The sequence below is a fragment of the Monodelphis domestica genome, chromosome 2, assembly GCF_027887165.1.
Source record: "Monodelphis domestica isolate mMonDom1 chromosome 2, mMonDom1.pri, whole genome shotgun sequence".
In the NCBI taxonomy this organism is placed as follows: domain Eukaryota; kingdom Metazoa; phylum Chordata; class Mammalia; order Didelphimorphia; family Didelphidae; genus Monodelphis; species Monodelphis domestica.
Genome location: NC_077228.1, coordinates 172,250,078 through 172,270,762, shown reverse-complemented (window position 1 = coordinate 172,270,762; position 20,685 = coordinate 172,250,078). Strand labels below are relative to the sequence as shown.

Genomic DNA, 20,685 nt, shown 5'->3' with positions numbered 1-20,685 from the left:
GGTAGGGAGGGCTACTATAGACAACAGTGGGGTTGGAGAGGAATTAACTTAAAACTCAGAGAGAGAATTTGCCTCTGAGTTCCCAAGGTGATACATAAACATCTAGAGTGTTGGAAGGAAATTCATGGTCAGCTGGTCCAATCCTTTATGTCTAAGAAAGATTGCTCTTAAACCATTGAAGAATAATTACTGGCTTGCTTAGCCTTAAAGTTCTGCAAGGAAGTAAGTTTTGTCCTCTTAAATCATCCCTTTGTCCATTGCCAGAGAAAAGAGATATCCAGGGAGCAGTGCCATGTGTCCACTAATAATGGAGTCACTGCTTATTGCAAATGAGGCTTGCCGAGGTTCTTGGAATGCTTTCCTTTCCTCATCTCTACCTGGGAACATCTCTAGCTTTCTTTAAAACTCAGTTCCATTGCTCCTTACTACATGAAGCTTTTCCTGAGCCTCCCAGTTCTAATTGTTCTCCCTCCACAGGAATTTATTTGTCTTAACTCTATGTATCTTACATATATATATATATATATATATATATATATATATATATGTATACACACACATATATGCATCATTTCCTGCCAGTGGAATGTAACCTCATTGAGGGCAGGAACATTTTTATTTTTTATTTTGCAGTTCCAGGGCCTGGCACAGTGCCTAACACATAGTAGGTGCCCAAGAAATGTTTGTTGAATGAAATTATATTTACTAAAAGCAGGAGAAGGATGGAACAAAAATCGTTGCTTATTTTTCTATGGTGCATTAGCTTTACAAATCACTCTGTGCCTTCTACTCTTTGATCATCACAACAATCCTGTGAGGTAGGTCATACAAGCGTGCCCATTTTATAGATGATGCCAATGAGACTTAAAGAGTTGGTTAAGTTATTTGCTGAGTGTCAAATGGGTAGAAAACGGCAGAACCACGACACAAAACCAAGGTCTTCTGACACTAGCTCCAATCAGTGCTTTTCCCACTTGACCAGCTGTGACCAATGTTAAAAGTCTGAGGTTTCATTTTAGGCCAGACTTCACAAGGCCTTAAGACCCAGGACTTTTTAATGGACTGGTACACTTCTTGCATGCAGGACAAGGATTTTGGACTTTGAGGGGAAAAAAAAAGCCTGAACCTAAAAATAACCTATAGAAAACTCTGGCTTTTCATGTCCAGCTGTATGGTCTTTGAATGGTGCCTGGCACATAGTAGGTGCTTAATAAATGTTTATTGATTGACTGGTAACTTATACCACAAAGAAGAGCACCATCATGAATAATGTGAAAAACACTGTAGCCTGACCAAGAATACTGTTCATAGAGTTTAGATGCTAGAGGAGTTGGGAGGGAGAAAAAAAAGTACACACACACACACACACACACACACACACACACACACACACACACGTATACTTACCATGATGCCAGTGAGAAGACAGACACCTTTTCCACAGTATGTGTGAGGAACCATGTCCCCATACCCAATGGAAAGGAATGTGATGGAGATAAGCCACATTGCACCCAGAAAGTTACTAGTTACATCCTGTTGGTCGTGGTACCTGCCAAGAGGAATACACACAGTATGGTGAATAGTTACTCATAGGACCGGGGGGTGGGGGGGTGGGGGAGGGAGGGTTGTCAAACATAGGAAGGGGAAGCACAAGAAAATCAGAGATTCTGTGGCTGAGGCCAATGGCTCAATGGCACCAGGCTGTCAGAGTTATCTCCAGACACCTTCGGCCTAAGGGTTATATCCCTAGATTGCATGTGTACTCAAGTTTGCAGGTTTAAAATATGCTGTTACGTGGGTGCTTCATTGTAGCTCTCCTCCTGGAATTGAGAAGATAAATTCTGATGAAATCTTATAGCAAAATTTAATTTCCCTTGCTAAACAGACAGGCTCAATGTAGATGGGTGCGATTCATCTGAAACTATAATTTCATAAGTCATTCAAATGAAGAACAGGGTGGGAAATGTCCAAAAGTACAAAAATCCCACTATTCTCCCACTTCCCAATTTCCTGTAAGGAAATTTTACATATTCCCAAGGAAAAAAATGTATGCTTGGCTGGAGGGAAGGCTGCTCTGACTCAGTGTTCAGTACAGGCTCCCTCAAGTCAGGAATAGTTGTGATGGCGGGTATAGCCAGTACAACTTTGTCCTGGTCAGTGTCACTTATAACTAATGTCATTAATGTTATAATTAAACCCTGTTCTAATGCCACAAAACCCAGCTGTGGTTGAACTTTCCTAAAGTGAGAATTAGTATCAACTTTTCAGCATGCCATCTACTTTGTTGCTGCCGTATTGCTTGCTACACATGTGTAAACATTGTTCCAAGAAACTAACTGCTCCCAGTAATAGTTTCACCTAACATCTTTTTTTCCCCCATGAAATTATTAATAATGTTCAGTGGGGGAATTTGTATAATTCAAAGTGTTCCATTCCCTAGCTCTACTACAGACCTGTCATTATGCATTTGAGGAAGCTACCAGTTATTACTGTTCTCTTGAAATTACTTTGTACTTACCATTTATATATTTCACATTTAATTATATATGTCTATATTACATTTCCCTAATGGAATGTAATCATCTTGAGGGAAGGGACTGGCTTATCTCTGTCTTTGTTTTCCTAGTACCTGGTACATAGTAAAGGACTAATTAACGCTTGTTAAATTGAATTGGCTCTTTCCTGTTTTCTGCAACTCCCTTCGATCCCCATTTATTGTCCAATCTATGAATTCAACCCAACTAACCTTTTGTTAAGTATCAATTGGGGATAGGATAGAGATGAGGCTGATCCTGTGATTTCATTGCTTTAGAGAACATCCAAATGAGGAAACTTCCTCTAGTAATGTGGGTGGGTACCTTCTCTGTAACTTGTAGTCTTATAGGGTCACCTAGAGCACTGAGAGATAAAGCCCAACATTCTACAGCTTGTATGGATCAGAAATGGGTCTGGAACCCAAATCTTCCTGGCTTCAAGGCCAGTTCTCCATCTACTGTATTATACTCCTCTCTATTCGATCTACAAAGACAAAAGTGAAAGAAATGAACCACATTAGATACTGCGTGTCTTTTTAGCCAATTGTCAATTGTTATTACTTTTAGAAAATCATGGCCATGAGTTCATCAGAAAAAAGTACAGAAGACAGCCTCTGCCCACTAAGAGTTTGCAGTCTTGCTGGAAGGACAACAACTCTATTGCAAATAACAATCACTCAATTTACTAAGAATTTGTTGAGTACTTCCTGACACTCTGACGGATACAAAAGAAGTCTGGTCTGTTTCCCTCCACTTAAGAACCTTACCTTCTTATTGTGGGAACAGAACTTGGACACATGAAAGGAATCAGAGAAGAGAAGGAAGACTTTTATCCCATTTTAAAATGAAAAGTATTCTGAATAAGTTTTATAGAAGATCAAGAAGAAGAGAGGACCTCATGTGCCTCTCTAGAAAAGATGAGAGCTGAGATAAGGTTTGAAAGAATTGACCACATGGAAAAATGGAGCAGGAGGAAAGAATTCCAAGCAAATATGACTATTTGGGGGGGGGGCAAGTAGGGAAGAGATTTCTCTGTATTAGATGATATGTACTAGCATATAAAGAAGATAATAGCAGCTAGGTGGTACGGTGGATAGAGCCCCAGGCCTGAAGTCAGGAAGATTCATCTTCTTGAATTCAAATCTGGCCCCAGACACTTAACTAGGTATGTGACCCTGGAGCAAGTCACTCAATCCCATTTGCCTGGTTTCCTCATTTGTACAATGAACTGGAGAAGGAAATGGAAAACTAGTCCATTGCCTTTGCCAAGAAATTTCCCAAATAGGGTCACGGAGACTGGGACAAGAAGATGGTGACTAGAGGAGATGGGAGCCATATTCTAGAACGCCAGAATGATGAGTCTGAATTTGATTAGAGAGACAATGGGGAGCCACTGCCAGTTTCTAAGTAGAAGCTCTGTACTATAGCAGAAAGGGTACTGGTATTGGCCTCAGGAGACCTACCCTGAATGCCTGCGCTCATTTACCAGCTGGGTGACCCTAGGCAAATCACTTCACTGTGGCTTCCTCATGTGCAAAACAAAGATGATAATGCCAGCTCTGCTTCTCTCCCAGAGCTCATAACTATAGAAGGTATGAGAAAAGCAGGGTTTTAGAAAGATGAATCTGCCAAGGGTTAGAATAGATGGAAAGGAGGAAAGGCCAGAGACAGGTTAACTTCTCAGGAGATTATTGTCATAATCCAGACGTGGGGCTAGGTGGGCATGACCTGGGAGGCTGAAAAGGAAGGAGAGAGCCAGCATGATTTTACAGAGGAAATCCCACAAATCCTGGTGACAGAGAAGATACAGGAGATGGGAGACAATTTGATGATGATGCCAAGGAAAACCAAATAATACATAAACAAGTCCAAATGAATAGAGTGCTTTCTGTATTTGGTACGGACTGAGAATGAGAGAGTTGTTTGGCCTGAGCAAGGTCAAAACTTTCTGGAGGATGTCAATCTTAAATGGGTTTTTAAAAAGCCTTACTTTCTTAGCATCAGTTCCAGGACAGAAGAACGGTAAGGACTGGTTGATAAGTGTTAAGTGACTTGTCCAGGGTCATACAGCTAGGAAGTGTCTGAGGCCAGATTTGAACCTAAGTCCTCCTGACTCCAGGCCTGGTGTTCTTTCTATCTATTGTGCTACCCAGCTACCCCTTGAATAGTTTTAGAAGAGTATGATGGACAGAGAATGAGAGAGAGAGAGAGAGAGAGAGAGAGAGAGAGAGAGAGAGAGAGAGAGAGAGAGAGAGAGAGAGAGAGAGAATTTGAGGTCACTTAGAAAGTACTCTTTCCTTACTCCTATCTCTTGGAACCCTTAGCTTCCTTCAATGTTCAGCTCACTATCTCCTAAGGGAAGCCCTTCAAGGTAGTGAAAGAAGGCTGGCCTTGGAGTCAGCAAAGCCTGTGTTCTAATCCTGCCTTTGCTATAACTTTGGATAAGTCACTTATCCTCTCAATATTCTAGGCAACTCAGACAAAAGTGGCAGAGAAGGACTAATCTACATTGGTAGGAGTTTTCTCACCTGGGAGTTCCCTATGGAAATAAAATCACAGGTCTAGAGTGATTCTGCTAGTATAAAGCCCTCCTGTGAAGAAATTCTCTCAGGTGACTCTACATGATTTAGTGAATTGAAAGCCAGAACTAGAGATAGAGAGCCAAGCCTAGAGACTGGAAGTCCCGGGTTCAAATCTAGCCTCAGACACTTTCTAGCTGTGTGACCCTGGGCAAGTCACTTAAACCCCAATCACATAGCTCTTACTGCTCTTCTGCTTTGGAACCACTATACAGTATTGATTCTAAGATGGAAGGTAAGGAAAGAAAGAGAAAGAAAGAAAGAAAGAAAGAAAGAAAGAAAGAAAGAAAGAAAGAAAGAAAGAAAGAAAGAAAGAAAGAAAGAAAGAAAGAAAGAAAGAAAGAAAGAAAGAAAGAAAGAAAGAAAGAAAGAGAGAGAGAGAGAGAGAGAGAGAGAGAGAGAGAGAGAGAGAGAGAAAGAAAAAGGGAGGGAAGGAAGGAAGGAAGGAAGGAAGGAAGGAAGGAAGGAAGGAAGGAAGGAAGAAAGAGTCAATGTAGGTAAACATCTTTTCTGTAATTTCTAGCCCTAAAGCACTGTGAGAGAAACTGAGAGGTTTAAGTGACTCATCTAAAATGTCACACAAAGTGGGATTTGAACCCACTTCCTGATTCTGAGGCTGGCTTTCTATCTACTCAACCATACTGTTGTCTTGTACATGGTAGGTGCTTAATACATGTACACTGGACTGGATCAGATTAGGGGAAAGGAGGTATCCCAGGGGTGGGATTACTAAATAGAATGGTGGAAGATGCAGGATTTACCCCTAAGACACCGTCCCTCTGCTCTCTCAGTAGAGATCTGAATTATAAAAGAGAAATTTCTATGACTGGGAGAGGGAGGAAACCCAGCTTCCTGCTTCACTCTCCCTGAAACTTAGGGAATTGGGAATAGTGAGGCTAGAATTTGAAATAAGGTTGTTACAGAGAATAGATACTCATGATGGAATCCTACCCCCTTCTGCCTCTCACCTATTCTGACCACAATTCTTCAAGGAGAGACTGGATTGTTTCAAGAACCCCATCTGGCTTTGTTCCCAGTTTTGTTTTGCTTCTCCTTCATGCTCTGAATAAAATATTTGATTCTTTGCTTCTTTACATGAAACTAACTGGCCCTGGCGGGGTGGAACTGGTGATAATGATCAAAATTCTCACTCTGTTTCCAATGTATTTGGAAATTTGATCAGACTAGCTGGGCAGAATCAGAAAGATGGATTCTTCCTGACTACTGGAGTTGCCCAGAGTTGCATTAGTGACCAAAAGAGGGTGTTTCTGTATTCTTCCCTGTATCTCTGCAATCAACCATATCTTCCCCACTGGGGAGAATTCAAAGGTCTAGACTCTTATCATGGGAACTGAGGAAGGAGCATCAGTCACCCCACACTTGCTCTAGGGCTGAGAAAAGGAAAATTCTTCAACCCAGCAGACTGTAACGGTCACACACACAATGGTTCCACATCATCACACACTTCCACTGATCTTGGTGGGAGGCCCCTAAACACACGGGAGCAATGAGACATATATAGAATAAGAGCGGGAAGGGATCAGCCAATGGGACTTCAGTCCTGGAAGTATGACTGGGGACCCATATGGACATTTAATCTGCTTATTTCCATGTGACAATGTGAAATGGAGGGGCCCAGCTCCCCATTTCAGAGAATGCTCAGGAATGCTATGACTATTTCCTATCTCTTTATTGGTTGGTAAAGGCATGCTCCTTCTCCCTTCTTCCTCTGCCTCACACCCCCTTACCTCTAGTACAGAAAGGAAGGAGAACAGATTTTGTTGCTGGGAACTTTTAAGTACATCCTCAGTTCTGGCTAAATAGGCAACCAAAAAGCTTTCTTTATCATATAATCAATAGACAAGAACAGTTACAGAATAATATTAGCAAATAATAAGAATGGCCAGCATTTATGCACTATTTGAAGGTTTGTAAAGCTCTTCTTATATGTTATCTCAGTTGATCCTCAGAAGGACTCTGAGAAATAGGTGATATTATTCCCATTTTACAGATGAAGAAACTGAGTGTGTGAGAGGTTAAGTGCCTTCCTAAGAGGTAACAAAGCTAGTAAATGTCTAGGACAGAGGCAACTAGGTGGCACAGTAGATAGAGCCCCAAGCCTGGAGTCAGGAAGACTTGAATTTAAATCGGACCTCTGGTACATTCTAGCTCTTTGACCCTGATCAAGTCCCTAAATTCTGTTTATCTCAGTTTTTTCATCTGTAAAATGAGTGGAGAGGAATAGCTAGATAGCACAGTAGATAGAGCACTAGATCTGGATCTGAAGGACCTGGCTAGCCTCAGACACTTCCCTCAGACACTCAAATCTAGCCTCAGACACTTCCCAGTTGTATGATCCTAGGCAAGTCACTTAACTCTGATAGCCTAGCCCTTGCCACTCTTCTGTCTTAGAACTGATACTAAGACAGAAGATGAGGGTTAAAAAAATGAGTTGGAGAAGCAAATGGCAAAGCATTCCAGTATCTTTGCCAAGAAAACCCAAAAAGGGTCCACTAAGAGTCAGACATGCCCCCAAATGACTAAACAATAGCAGTAGGATTGGAACTCCTGACTCCAAATCCATTACTGTACTTTCTCTGAAGCAGAAGGGTAGACCTCTTCATTCTATGGTTACCATAGACTTCTAGAAGCACATTCTCCAAGTATCTTTGTGGATTGATTAAAAAATCTCCCATCCATGCTCCCAGGGCCCTCATTGGCCAGGCTCCCACTATATTGGTGTCCGCCATGCTTGGAATGATTTCCCTCCTGACCTCCATCTCTTAGAATCTCTGCCCTTCTTCAATTTCCACTAAGATCCACCTCTCCCAGGCTTTGCTCCCCAGACCTGGCTACTAGCGCCTTCCCTCTGAGATTAGGGTCTGTCTCCTCAGGATATAGCTTTGTGCATATACTAATATTCTTGTTGTTTCCCCATTATGATAGATGCGCTTTGAGGGCTTATCTTTCTATTCCACTACTTGGCACACTGTATGGAACTCAGTGATCACTTTATAAATGTTCATAGACTAACTAACTAGTGTCTCTAGTGCCTCAGTTCCAGAATCTAATTCCAATGTGGAAAGGCACCAAAACAGGATTTGACAAGCTAGTTGGAGGTTGACAAACCTTGACTGAGGCAGAAGACCTGAGTAGGGAAAGGTGAGAGAGAAGACTGGCAAGCTGGCAGGGCTTGGGGGAGCTGGGGCAGCTGGGTGGCTACTGGATGGAGAGCCAGACCTAGAGACAGGAGGTACTGGATTCAAATCTGGCCTCAGACACTTCCTAGCTGTGTGACCCTGGGAAAGTCACTCCATCCCCATTGTCTAGCCCTTACCACTCTTCTGTCTTGGAACCAATATACAATATTGATTCAAAGGAGGAAGGGAAGGGTTAAAAAAAAAGATGGCAGGGCTTGGGAGGAAAGTCAAAATGACTGGTGATGGCTCAGGATGCAGTGGGTGCTCTTGGGACCTTCAATGTCTGACCAAGCTCTAAGCACTCTGCAGTGAGCCTGCTTCAGCCACCTTCATGGCTATAGGAATGAATTGTTCTCATCTAACCATTCTACTAGGGGAAGTTGTCACCTGCTTGGGGCAGACACTCCCCTGACTCAACAACAGATTTGAGGCCCGTAGGGAACCCTCAACCTGGTTTAGTCTGTCTGCTAAGGAAGATGCGGCTGCTGCTTATGCTACAGTTTCTTGGAACCACAGAATCCAAGTGAGTGAAAGGTGGACCCCAAAGTGGGCTCTTTGAGCCCTCACAGCACAGGTGCCAGTCTTCCCTGCACACCCCATACATTCCTCCTGCTAAGTATCAAGCACTTTGCTAAGGGTTGATGAGAGAGAAAAGGACAAAAAATCAATCCTGCTCTCAAGGAGCACACAGACTGATGGGAGAGACGACATGTAGATGACTGTGTCCAAACCAGAGATAGGCACAATAAATTGGCGATTACCAACTGAAGAAAGGCGTCGAGATCAAGAAAGATTGGGAAAGAAAGACGTCTTCTAGAAGGTGAGAGTTGGAGGAGAACCAGACAGCAGCAATAAGGAGGGAAAGCATTGTAGGCATGGAAGACAGTCAGAGAAAACATACAGTGTCAGGCGATGTGTCTAAGTCACTGAACTGTAGAGTAAGTATATGGAGGCTGATAAGATGTCCTTGATCTTATCTTTGAGCTCTTTGCTTGCTCATTTCAGTACTTACAACTTAAGCCCACTTATGGCTGCATAATAAATCAGTCAATTCACATATACTTGCTAAGTATCAGGAACTATGTGCTAGGTGTCGGGGCTACAAAATATATTGAGGACACTAAGATGTAAGAGGCAGTGAGGTAGCTGGGTGGCTCGGTGGATAGAGCACCAGGGCTAAAGTCAGAAAGACCCATGTTTAAATCCAACCTCAGACACTTAACTAGCTGTGTGACCCTGAGCAAGTCATTTCACCTCTGTTTGCCTTAATCCATTGGAGAAGGAATGGCAAACCACTTTGCTGTCTTTACCAACAAAACCCAGTATTGGCATGCTATGGTCCATGGGATCAGGAAGGAACACTACTGAATGACTGACCGAACAAACCCACAAAAGAAGCCTGAAACTGTATCAGGAGTCCAGGTTATGAGGGACTTTGAAAGGCAAACAGAGGTTTTTATAGCTAGTCTTGGAGGTGACAGGGAACCTCTGGAGTCACTGTCAAATAGAGTCAAATGGAAAGATCGGGGTTTGGGGAAGATCAGTTTGACAGCTGAGTAGAGGACAGACTGGAGTGGAGAGAAACTTGAAGCAGAAGACTATTGTAGAAGTGATAAAGGCTTGTATCAAGGTAGTGCTAGTGTCAGATGAGAGAAGGAGGTATAAATGAAAGATGTCATGAAGGTGGGCAGTGACAGGACTTGCCAATGGATTGGATGGGAAGAGGGGGGATAGTGAGAGTAAGGAGTCAAGGATGGCACCAAAGATTCTGAGCCCAGGTTATGGGTGTGATGGGGTGGCCAGGTGGGGCAGGGAGTGAGGAAAATCTGAATTCAAATCCTGCCTTGGAAATGTATTAGCTGTGTTCCTGGGCAAGTCATTTAACTCTGTTTACCTCGGTTTCCTAACCTATAATATGAGCTGGGGAAGGAAATGGCAAACCACTCCAGTATCTTTGCCAAGAAAATCCCCAAAGGGGTCACAAAGAATCTGACAGGACTGAAATGATTGCACAATAAAACTGTAATGATGGTGGTACCTTCAAAAAAAGCAATTGGGAATTAGAAGAGAGGATGGTTCGGGGGAGGTTATAATGAGCTTAGTTTTAGACATGCTGGGTTTAAGGTTTCTATGGAACATCTACTTTGAGATAGCCAAAAGGCAGTTGGAAATACAACACTGGAGCTTAGAGTTGGATAAGTAGATCGGAAGAGCTGATTTCAGCTCAATGTCAGGGAAACTTCTTAGTAGAGGGCAGAGAATTGTCCCCATCCCTGAGTAGAGGATGTTGGTCAGACTAAATGACTTATAAAGTTCCTTCTCTGGGTTTCTGTCATCTCCTTTGCTTCCTCTTGAGTTCCTTCATATACTAGCTAAAACTCCCAATCATACTCATGGAAGGTATAGAGAAGTAGAGCTAGAGGAGATTATTGGGTCTTTTGTAGACTTTCTAGAAATTTGAATCAAGGTAGAATCCTTTTCTGCCACGGAAGAGAAAATCTGGAATATACTATTTGCCATTTGGGAGAAGTATTATTTTTAGAGTGCCTGTAATATCAAAAGGACAAATCTCTGACAGGTCTACCAAACTGTAAGAGGTCCTCTGATCTCATTACCTTCTCATATATTCTTAAGAAGCAAAGTTATAACTAGGGTAACACAACTGGGACTTTGCCTTGGGGTATCAAAATTTAGAGAGCACTGGCAGCAATTGAACTCCTTCAGCAGCAAAGGAATGATTGAACTAGCTAGGCAGGAAGAATAATTAGTTAAAATAGGTATTAGGCTTCTTTTCCTTCTCTCCTCATGCCTTTTCACCTCACCCCAGTGCACCTCCATGGTTAGGCTCTGTGCAACACTTCCCTAAATGGCTCCCATGGTCCAAGAGTCTCTGCCTCTCTCTGCTAAATTGAATCTATCTTTGAAAAGTTGATTTGGCAAGTTGTGTTATATGATTGTAATGGAATACTATTGTGCTGTAAGAAATCATGAGTGGGATGATTTAAAAAAAACAACAATCTAGAGAGACTTATATGAACTGATCCAGAGTAAAGTGAGCAGAACCAGGAGAACATTGCACACAGTGACATCAATATCATATGAGGAACAACTGTGAATGACTTTGCTATTCTCAGTAATACAGTGATCCAAGACAATCTGGCTTCAGAGGAAGAACTCTTGGAATCTGAATGCAGACCAAAGCATACTATATTTCATTTTTTATTTTGTTTTGTTTACATTTTCTTTTGTTTTGTTGAAGTTTTCTTCCACAAAATGACTAATATGGACAAATGTTTTACATGATTGTACATCTAAAAATCTATATCAGATTGCTTACGATCTCAGGGAGGGAAGGGACAGAGAACTTGGAACCCCCAATTTTTTTAAATGTTAAAAATTGTTTTTACATGTAACTGAAGGAAAAATGAAATGTTATAAAATTTTTTTTTAAGTTGTTTCAGGATGTTTTTCAGGCTGCTTGTCCTGAAAGGCAATATTTTGTGCCCTTCATTCTAGGCACCCAAATGGCTCTACTAAGTGAGTCAGGTCTGCTTTACTCATTCAGGGTAGCAAATCAAGGCAACCAGTTGTTCCTTTTCTGCAGGCAAACTTCTGTCAAAGTTGCTGCCAAATCCCTCAGCTTGGTTTGGAATCAGTCTGTCCCCTTCCAAAGAGTCTAGCATCTTGACAGTAGCTGTGATCTAATACAGCAACAGGTTGACAGGAAATGAGTTGAAATGGAATGACTGCCGCCTCCACTCCCCGCCCCTCATCCTTTCTCAAAGGCTTTTTAGAACTTGTTTCTTTGACAAACTTCTCACACCGATCTCACTAATTTAGGGGCTCTGACCTACCTTATTTTGGGATGGCTGGCCCATTTTACTTTGTTAGGAAATTGTAAGAACAGAAAATTACTCTTCAGTAATGATCAGAGACAAATGCCGCTCGCCATGTCTTTAAATGACCTAGATGTTTCCCCCTTCCACAGCTTTAATCTGGTGTTTTCAGCTCCTGGAATGTTGTTCACTTTCTCTCCAACCATTTACATCCTACTCATCCTTCAAAGGCCCAGATCAAATCCTGAGGCCTTTCTCAAATATTTGAGATAGGTTAAGAACAGGAAGTATATTGAAAAAAACACAGTCATTTGGGGCTTTCTCCAAGGAGTCACTGATTACGTTGCAATTCATGGTAATATAAAATGGATTGTTAGGTCTCTCCTGACTAGGGGTCCTAAGGCCCTTACTCCTTTTGCTATTATACTCACTGATCACTGGTAGGTATTTCTCCCTAGACCCACCTCTCCAGTCTCTAGTCCATTTGAGCAAGTGAAGATTAAGTACCTATTGAAGACATGGCCTCTGCCCATCGGGAGTTTGCAATCTAGGAAGAGAAAGAGAAACTTACCCACATGTAATGACCACTCAGTTTACCAAGAATGTATTAAGCACCTGGTATATGCCCAACATATCTCAGCACTGGGTTGTTTTGTCATTTTTCAGTTGTGTCTGACTCTTTGTGACCCCATTTGGGATTTTCCTGGCAAAGATACTAGGATGGTTTGCCATTCCTTTTCCAACTCATTTTACTTACAAGGAAACTAAGGCAAGCAGGGTTAAGTGATTTGTCTTGGGTCATATAGCTAGTAAGTTTCTGAGGCCAGATTTGAACTCAGGAAGATGAGACTTTCTGACTCCAGGCTCAGTGCTCTATCCCATGTAGTTTCCCATGCTAGGTATACAAAGATAAAATGGAAAAACACATTCTGCTGGGCTTAAGGGGACTATCCTTCCTCTAAGCAACTCTAATATTTGCTGTCTGTACCACAAATGATTCCTTCATTGACAGATATAATGGACTTTGGTCAATCCTGATATTTCTTGAGCTCTCTGAAGCATTCGACACCAGACAATGTCCACTTGGATCTACTCTATAATGTTTTTCTTGGTTCTCCTCCTATCTCTCTGAAAACTCCATCTCAATATCCTTTGTGAGATCTTCATATCTACTAGCCATGGGTACTCCCTAAGCTTCTGTGCTAGGACTTCTTATCTCTTTATGTTGTTGTTTAGTTGTTTCAGTCATATCTGACTCTTCATGATTCTATTTGGGGTTTTCTTGGCAAAGATATTAGAGTAGTTTGTCATTTCCTTCTCCAGCTCCTTTTACAAATGAGGAAACTGAGGCCAACAATTACTTTACTTACTTATGTGTACATAACATAGGTATACCAAGAGCATGGGCTGGTACACTCTGGGGAAGTATTCTTATTGTCCTTTGCAAGGAATGTACATCCTTGCTATTCTTTTTTTTAAATTCTTTTTATTTATTTTGTTAAATATTTCTCAATTACATGGAAAACATTGTTTTAACTCTGACTTTAAAAATTTTTGAGTTCCAAATTCTCTTTCCCTCTCCTCCCTTCCTCTTCTTTGAGAAGGCAAACAATTTGATATCAATTATACATGTGAAGTCAGGCAAAACATGTTTCCATGTTATTCATGTTATGAAAGCAAACACAAATAAAATAAAGCAAAAATCTAAAGTGGAAAAGAAGTATGCTTCACTCTGAATTCATACTTCATCAGTTTTCTCCTTGGAAGTAACAAGAATATTTTTTCATGGGTCCTTCGGAATTGTCTTGGATTGTTATTTTGATCAGAGTAGCAGTCTTTCAGGGTTTATCATCTTTACAATATTGTTGTTACTAATCTGGCCTTAGACACTTCTTAGCTGTGAGACCCTGGGCAAGTCAGTTAAATTCAATTGTCTGTCCCTTACCACTCTTCTGCTTTAGAAGCAATGCTTAGTACTTAGAAGGAAACGGTTTAAAAAACCCTGCAATATTGCTGTTACTTTGCACAATGCACTCCTGGTTCTACTTACTTTAATTTGCATCAGTTAATATAAGTCTTTCCAGGTTTTTCTGAAACCATCTTGTTCATCACTTCTTATATCACAATAGCATTCCATCACATTCATCTATTACAACTTGTTCAGTCATTCCCCAATTGATGGGCATTCCCTCAATTTCCAATTCTTTGCCACCACAAAAAGAGCTGCTAAAAAATATTTTTTGCACAAATGGGGTCCTTTTTCTTTTCTTTGATCTCTTTGGAAAACAGACCTAGTCGTAGTATTGCTGGGTCAAAGGGTATGCACAGCTTTATAATTCTTTTGGTGAAGTTCTAAATTGTCCTCTAAAATGGTTAGACTAGTTTACAACTCTACTAGCAATTTTTTCACATCCCCTCTAAAGCATTTTTATGTGACTTCATAGCTTTGATTTCTTCTTTTTTCTTTTTCACTTTATTTTTATTGTTTTGTGTTTGCTTTCACAACATGGCTAATATGGAACCATGTTTTGCATGACTTCACACATATAATTGATTTCAAATTGTTGCCTTCTCAAAGAAGGAGGAGGAAAAGGAGGGAAAGAGAGAATTTGGAACTCAGCATTTCCTTTTGTATCCTGTTAGCAAATCTAATAGGTATGAGGTTATATCTCAGAGTTGTTTTAATTTTAATTTCTCTAATCAGTAGTGCTCTAGAGCATTTTTTATGTGATGATAGTTTTGATTTCTTCTTTTTTTGAAAACTGTCTATTAATATTGTTTAGCCATTTATCCACTGGGGAATGGCTCTTATTTTTATAAATTTGGCTTAGGTCCCTTTATATTTGAGAAATAAGACCTTTATTAGAGAATGGTGTAAAAAGGTTTTTTTTTTTAGATTCCTGTTTTTCCTTCTAATTTTAGCTGTCTTACTTTTGTATGTGTAAGTCACTATTTGTTCTTAAGCAATCAGTCCCTTTTCCAGGGAAGGGGCCAATGGGAATGTTCTCCTGGGGTGTACCAGAACCCCCAGCCCATGTTTTATGTACTCCTGTGATATGTTTCCCATGACCATCATCCTGTTTAACTCAACCTTGGTTACTTAGCACCTTCCAACTTAATCAACCTCATCTCTGCTCTGATTGAAGGGATGGAAAGCAGAGGTCTAACCTCCACCTAAAGCTTTCCACATAGATAGCTGGATCTGGATTTTGCAGCTCACTCAAGGTCAACTTTGGTCAACTGCTTGGGTGGAACTCTACAAAAGTAGACGTGTGATGCCAGGTACCCCCTGGTATCTTTCACCTCCTTTTGTGTGTTGTCTTCTTCCATTCGATTGTAAGCACTTTAAGGGCAGGAATTGCTTTTTTTTCCCCATATTTGTATCCCCAGCCCTTAGCATAGCACTTGGAACATAGAAGGTACTTAATAAGTGTTTACTGAATTGAATGGATCACCCCTTCCCCAAGAGGCCTTTCTCTATCCTCCCATTCACCACTGCTAGTATCTCCCCTCTGAGATTACTTTCTATTTAAGTGTATGTGATTTGATTGTGGGGTGTTTTTTTTTTTTGCATGCCGCCTCTCCCATTGGGATGTAAGTGTCTTGAGGGAGGAGATTGTGTTCTTAACCTTTCTTTATATCTTCAGCAGTTAGCATTGTTCCTGGCATATAGTAAGCACTTACTATATAGGCTTGTTGGTCAACTGACTGAACATGTGCTCATTAAGGACAGGGATTATTTTTTTGGTATCCTTAGTATCTAGTCCAGTACCTGGCATATAGGAGAGCATTTGATAAATGTTCATTTGCTTGTTTGATTTTTCTATTTCTTCATTCTCCTTCCCAAATAGGCACTTGATTTATATTTGTTGATTGGGTCACTGATTGCAATGACCTGTCACAAGGGAGAACAAAGGATGGAAGACTGTTGAGCAGAGAAATAGCAGCTTTTCTCAACCATTCTCCATATGCTTCTTTGGCTCATAACTGTTGAAGTTGGTTAGCTGCCAAAGAAGGAAATTAAGATGGGATTGGAAGAAGAAATTCTGAAATCCTGGGGAAGATGTATACAATCTGGGGTTACCAACATACATCGACTCCAAAGTACATTTTCTGGCCTTCTCCAACTTGCAAATGGGTCATCTTTCAAAAGTTCATCTATAAGTCAATGGAACTTGGTTTGGGACTTGGTATGCCTTTTCCATAGGAACAATGTCACAAATGGTGATAATGCTCCCAGTCTAGCTCACAAAAGATGATTTAAGTCATAGCGTAACTGACTATAGTATTAATAGTACTAGCCTGAATTTTTGAGCAGGGATTCATGAGGCCAGGAAGGAAGAAAGAAAAGGGTTTCCTTTCTTTTCATAAAATTAGAGAATGCCCATGTTGAAAGGCATACTCCAAAGGCTATCCAACTGCCCACAATTTTCACTGGCATATTAAGAAGCATTAAGATATTTTTCTCTCTATCTCCCTCTCCCTCTCCCTCCTTACCTTCTGTCTTAGAATTAATACTAGGAATTGGTTCAAGGCAGAAGAGTAGTAAGGGCTAGGCATTGGGATACAGTAACCTACCCAGGGTCACACAGCTAGGAAGAGGAAGCATCAGGGGTCAAATTTGAATTCAGGTCTTCCTGACTCCAGGCCTGGCTCTTTATCCACTGAGCCACCTAGCTGTTCTAAGATTTTTTTTGTATTCTAATGATCAGATAGATGTGGTGATAGAGACTAGCCTGAGGGATGCACAGTACTCATGGTGATTCAGTAGTATGCCCCACTGAATCTAACTAATAAAGGGAGAAGAAGAAAGACTAGTTATGATAGGGAGAGCCTGCAGGAGTGTCTGGGACTTGGAATGCTAACAATTGGAGTGTATGCTTCTATTTGGGAGAATGTGGGAAGAGAGGTTACCAGGGCAGATGTAGGAGGCTAGCAAGTCCCACCTTTGAATCAAGCCCTGTTGATTCAACACCATTTGCAGGAGTTATTTCCTGGTGATATTGGCTTTGAGGAGCAATCATGAGAGAGAGAGAGCCTGATCAGATTCTATATTTGTGGATGACACATTTCTGAGCTCCTTATCATCTTTGCAGGGTGTGTGTGTGTGTGTGGGGGGAGGCAAAGGATGGTGGTGGTGGTAGTGGTGGTAGGTTGGGAAAATATGGCAGTAGACCCAGAATTTGGGTATAAGAGAAAACAGTGGCAATAGTGTACACTTGATCATAGCTGAGAATCCCATTACCTAGGGTAATTTAAGGGGTTAGGCATGCCCTAGAGAGTTCAGCCTATGACCTGATTGGGGGAAAGCCCAACCATGGGTCAAATCTGATGGGGGGAAGGGGTTGCTAATCATCTCTGACATCTGCTGGCCTACACCACTGCTCCTTTGCCTTTCTCTGGGCTCACTTTCCCCACCTCCATAGCTATGTGGACTGGGAACATCATAAAAGGGTTCCAGAAACAGGAATGGAATACATCCCCAGGGAGGGAGCACATCCCTAAACATCCATTTCTGTCGGTAATGCCCCATCCTGGTTATGGCTCTGAATATGAATGCCAACAAATTGGAAGTCCTGAAGCCACATTTTAAATAACCAGAGTTTTAGGCACCCATCCATCTCCCTTCCTGTGCCCCTCTTCCAAGCTCTCATACTTTCTCTCAAGGCACCAATGCCCAGATAGGACAGTGATCAAGACCCTCTCACATATACCCACAAGAACCTTCCATTTATCACCAATTCTATTCACATCCGGACTCTGGATCCATTGCTTCTTTCCCCTCTCTCCACTCCTACCCTAGCTCTTTTTATTTCCTTCCCTTGTGTAGAGCCTATTGAGAGCTTGGACTAGTGTCCATCAGTTATCTTTTCAGTCAAGAAGACTTTTCATCACAGTCTCATGATTCTGTAGAATTCTGTTGGCCATCATTTTATGGAAGGGAACTAGACTTCACATTCTAGTTGACCCAATGGCCTCAGGGTTCAAAGTACCATCCTCTGCTAGCCTCCATTGGTGGTCTTCCTATGTTCCCACAAACCTGAAAACAAACCTCCTAAGTACTTCTTGTCCATGTCTTGGTTGCCCATATCTTGCATATCATTTCCCCCCATTGGACTGAGCTCCTTGAGAGCAGGCACTAATTTTTTTTAATTTTGCTTTTCTTTGTAACTCCAGTTCTTTCACATTGCCTTGCACATAGTAGGTGCTTCACAAAACACTTCTTGACCAGTCTTCTAGTCCCAAGTAACTGGGCACTATTCACCATTTTTCTGTAACCAATTCCTCTTAACCCCCTCCCCCCCGACTCAATTTCACTGTCACACTCTCATTCACATAGCCTTTTTCTTTGCTTATTTAACTACTGCTCAACACTGTCATGAAAACACCCAAAGACTATATTTCCCATGCTAGATCTTCAGTGTCTTCGCATTCTTTTATGGAGGAAGGGAGTCATTAGTGATTGCCAACAGCTGTATGGACCTGGACCACTGTGTCTTCCTGAACAGCTGTCTTGCCTTTCTTCCCTTTGGGTTCTTAATCCTAATGTCCTGCTTTCTTAAATCCTCCCCACCTCTGTCCCTGCAGAACCCCATCCCAAAATTATGTATCCACACCCCTTGCCCTTAAATGAAAATGACCATTCCTTGCAGCTAGTCTCAGACACATCCGCATTTCTTTCTTTTTTTTTTTGTTTGTTTTTAAACCCTTACCTTCTGTTTTAGAATCAATACCATGTATTTGGTTCTAAGGCAGAAGAGTAATAAGGGCTAGGCAATGGGGGTTAAGTGATGTGCCCAGGGTCATGTAGCTAGGAAGTGATTGAAGCAAGATTTGAACCCAGGACCTCCTGTCTCTAGGCCTGACTCTCCATCCACTGAGCTATCCAGCTGCCCCCAAGCCTCAGATGTGTTAAAAAGAAAGCAATATGATTGGATTAATTCTTACTAAGTTGTCAATGACCAGGGAATAACTTTAGTCCTTCCAGAAACATCTGAGCATTTTTCCAAATGAATTTGTCATTAGTGACTTTTGGGAAATACAACAAAGGGAAGTGAAAAGATTCAGGCCAATTGGAGGGTGATTGGGGGAGGGGGGGCAGAAAGGCTACCACAAGAGCAGGCCAACTTTGCTTAGAAGTTCACCCCCTGGGAGTCATTTGGTTGTTCCCTTAAAGTTATCCCTGCTTTTGACAACTTTTGCCTTGCTTTTCCTTTAGAATCCATACGTCTTTCCCATCAGAGGCAATGGGTCTTTTTCTAGGGAGAGGGAGAAGTTGGCCAACTTGGTCATTTGTAAGTCAGGTGTTGCATTGGGGGACCACCTGGACGTTTAATACCTGCTTAATCACTACCAGTAAGATGAATGCCTCCGAGTCCATGGGGAACTGGATGTTCTCCAGGACACATTAGGAAAGCCTGACAGTTGTTCAAAGAGGAGAAAATGACATCAACTCCCCATGTTCTGTTCTCCTTCCTGCCTCCTCCGACTGGCAATGAGGTCTTCCATTCAATTCAGCTTAGCATTTATTTATGCCCCAGGAGTGCAATCATTGTACCTGGGCACCTGACTCTGGTTTTAGGCAGAGAATGGGGTGAAATCTGCACTTCTTAAAGGTGGCAGAAGGCTTAATTGAGGAATATTTGAGAAATCCTTTGGATCATGGGAGTGGGAGGGAAGCATGATGGCTGTTGACATTCAAAGTCAGCTGGGAACGAACGGCACATAGAAGGAATGCCCCCCCCCACCCCCCAGCTGCTTATTCTCTTGATTGGTGAATTCACTTCAGTTTTTTATAAAGTTCTTTCTTCTCTTAAAAATACAGTTTCCCCAACAAAGACCTTCCTGAAAATAGAATGTAAACGGCTTTGGAGGCTTCATAAGTAAATGAATATTCATAGGAAGATGTATACAGAAAGAAAATCCCTGAGCTGGATCAGACTCGTGGCTGCCTTGTGGGGGTCTTCCCAAGATGGCTCTGGAGTTCAGGGGAAAATCAGAATCTTTCCCTCTCCCAGGTGATTCAAGGTAACAGCCTTGGAGCTTTCCAAAGCAAGTCTTTAGCTAGTCCTTTATTTCCAGCACCGAGAACTGACAGTAGCAGCATTGCAGGTTGTCACAGTCTTTTTTCAAAAGGAAAAAACAAAGCAGAGTCATCCTCTTTGGGAGAAGATAAGCATGTTGCAACTTGCCTTGAAGTCAACAATTATTTTCTTCCCATGATTATTGGGGATGTGGGTGTGTGAGTGCCCTTGTTTGTGTTGGGACTTCCATGGAAGTCACCTTCAGGGCTTTCAAGGACTGTGGCAATGATGTCTCTGTGTGGTCAGACGTGCATGAAAGAGGCACCCTCTAAGGACCATAGGAGGCTATGGCTAACTATTGTGCTTCACTCTTCTTTCTGGGGCTTCTGAGTGTCTTGAGCAAGCACAAAATGTCAGCAGAGAGTTTTATGTCCATGTTCTCTCCCTTTGATGGGATTCAGCTGCTGTGGCTACTGCGGTCCACCCCTCCCTCCAAGACAGGTTACTGTCAA

The 20,685-nt window shown here is 41.8% G+C and overlaps 1 protein-coding gene across 1 annotated transcript in view; it reads right to left on the bottom strand.

Moving 5' to 3' along the window:
* The window catches only part of KCNN3 (potassium calcium-activated channel subfamily N member 3), a 316,818-nt gene that overhangs the window by 42,272 nt on the left and 253,861 nt on the right, over positions 1-20,685 (bottom strand). The window contains exon 4 of the mRNA XM_056816328.1: positions 1,408-1,549. Coding sequence (XP_056672306.1) covers positions 1,408-1,549 — 142 coding nt within the window. The remainder of the gene's footprint in view (positions 1-1,407; positions 1,550-20,685) is intronic.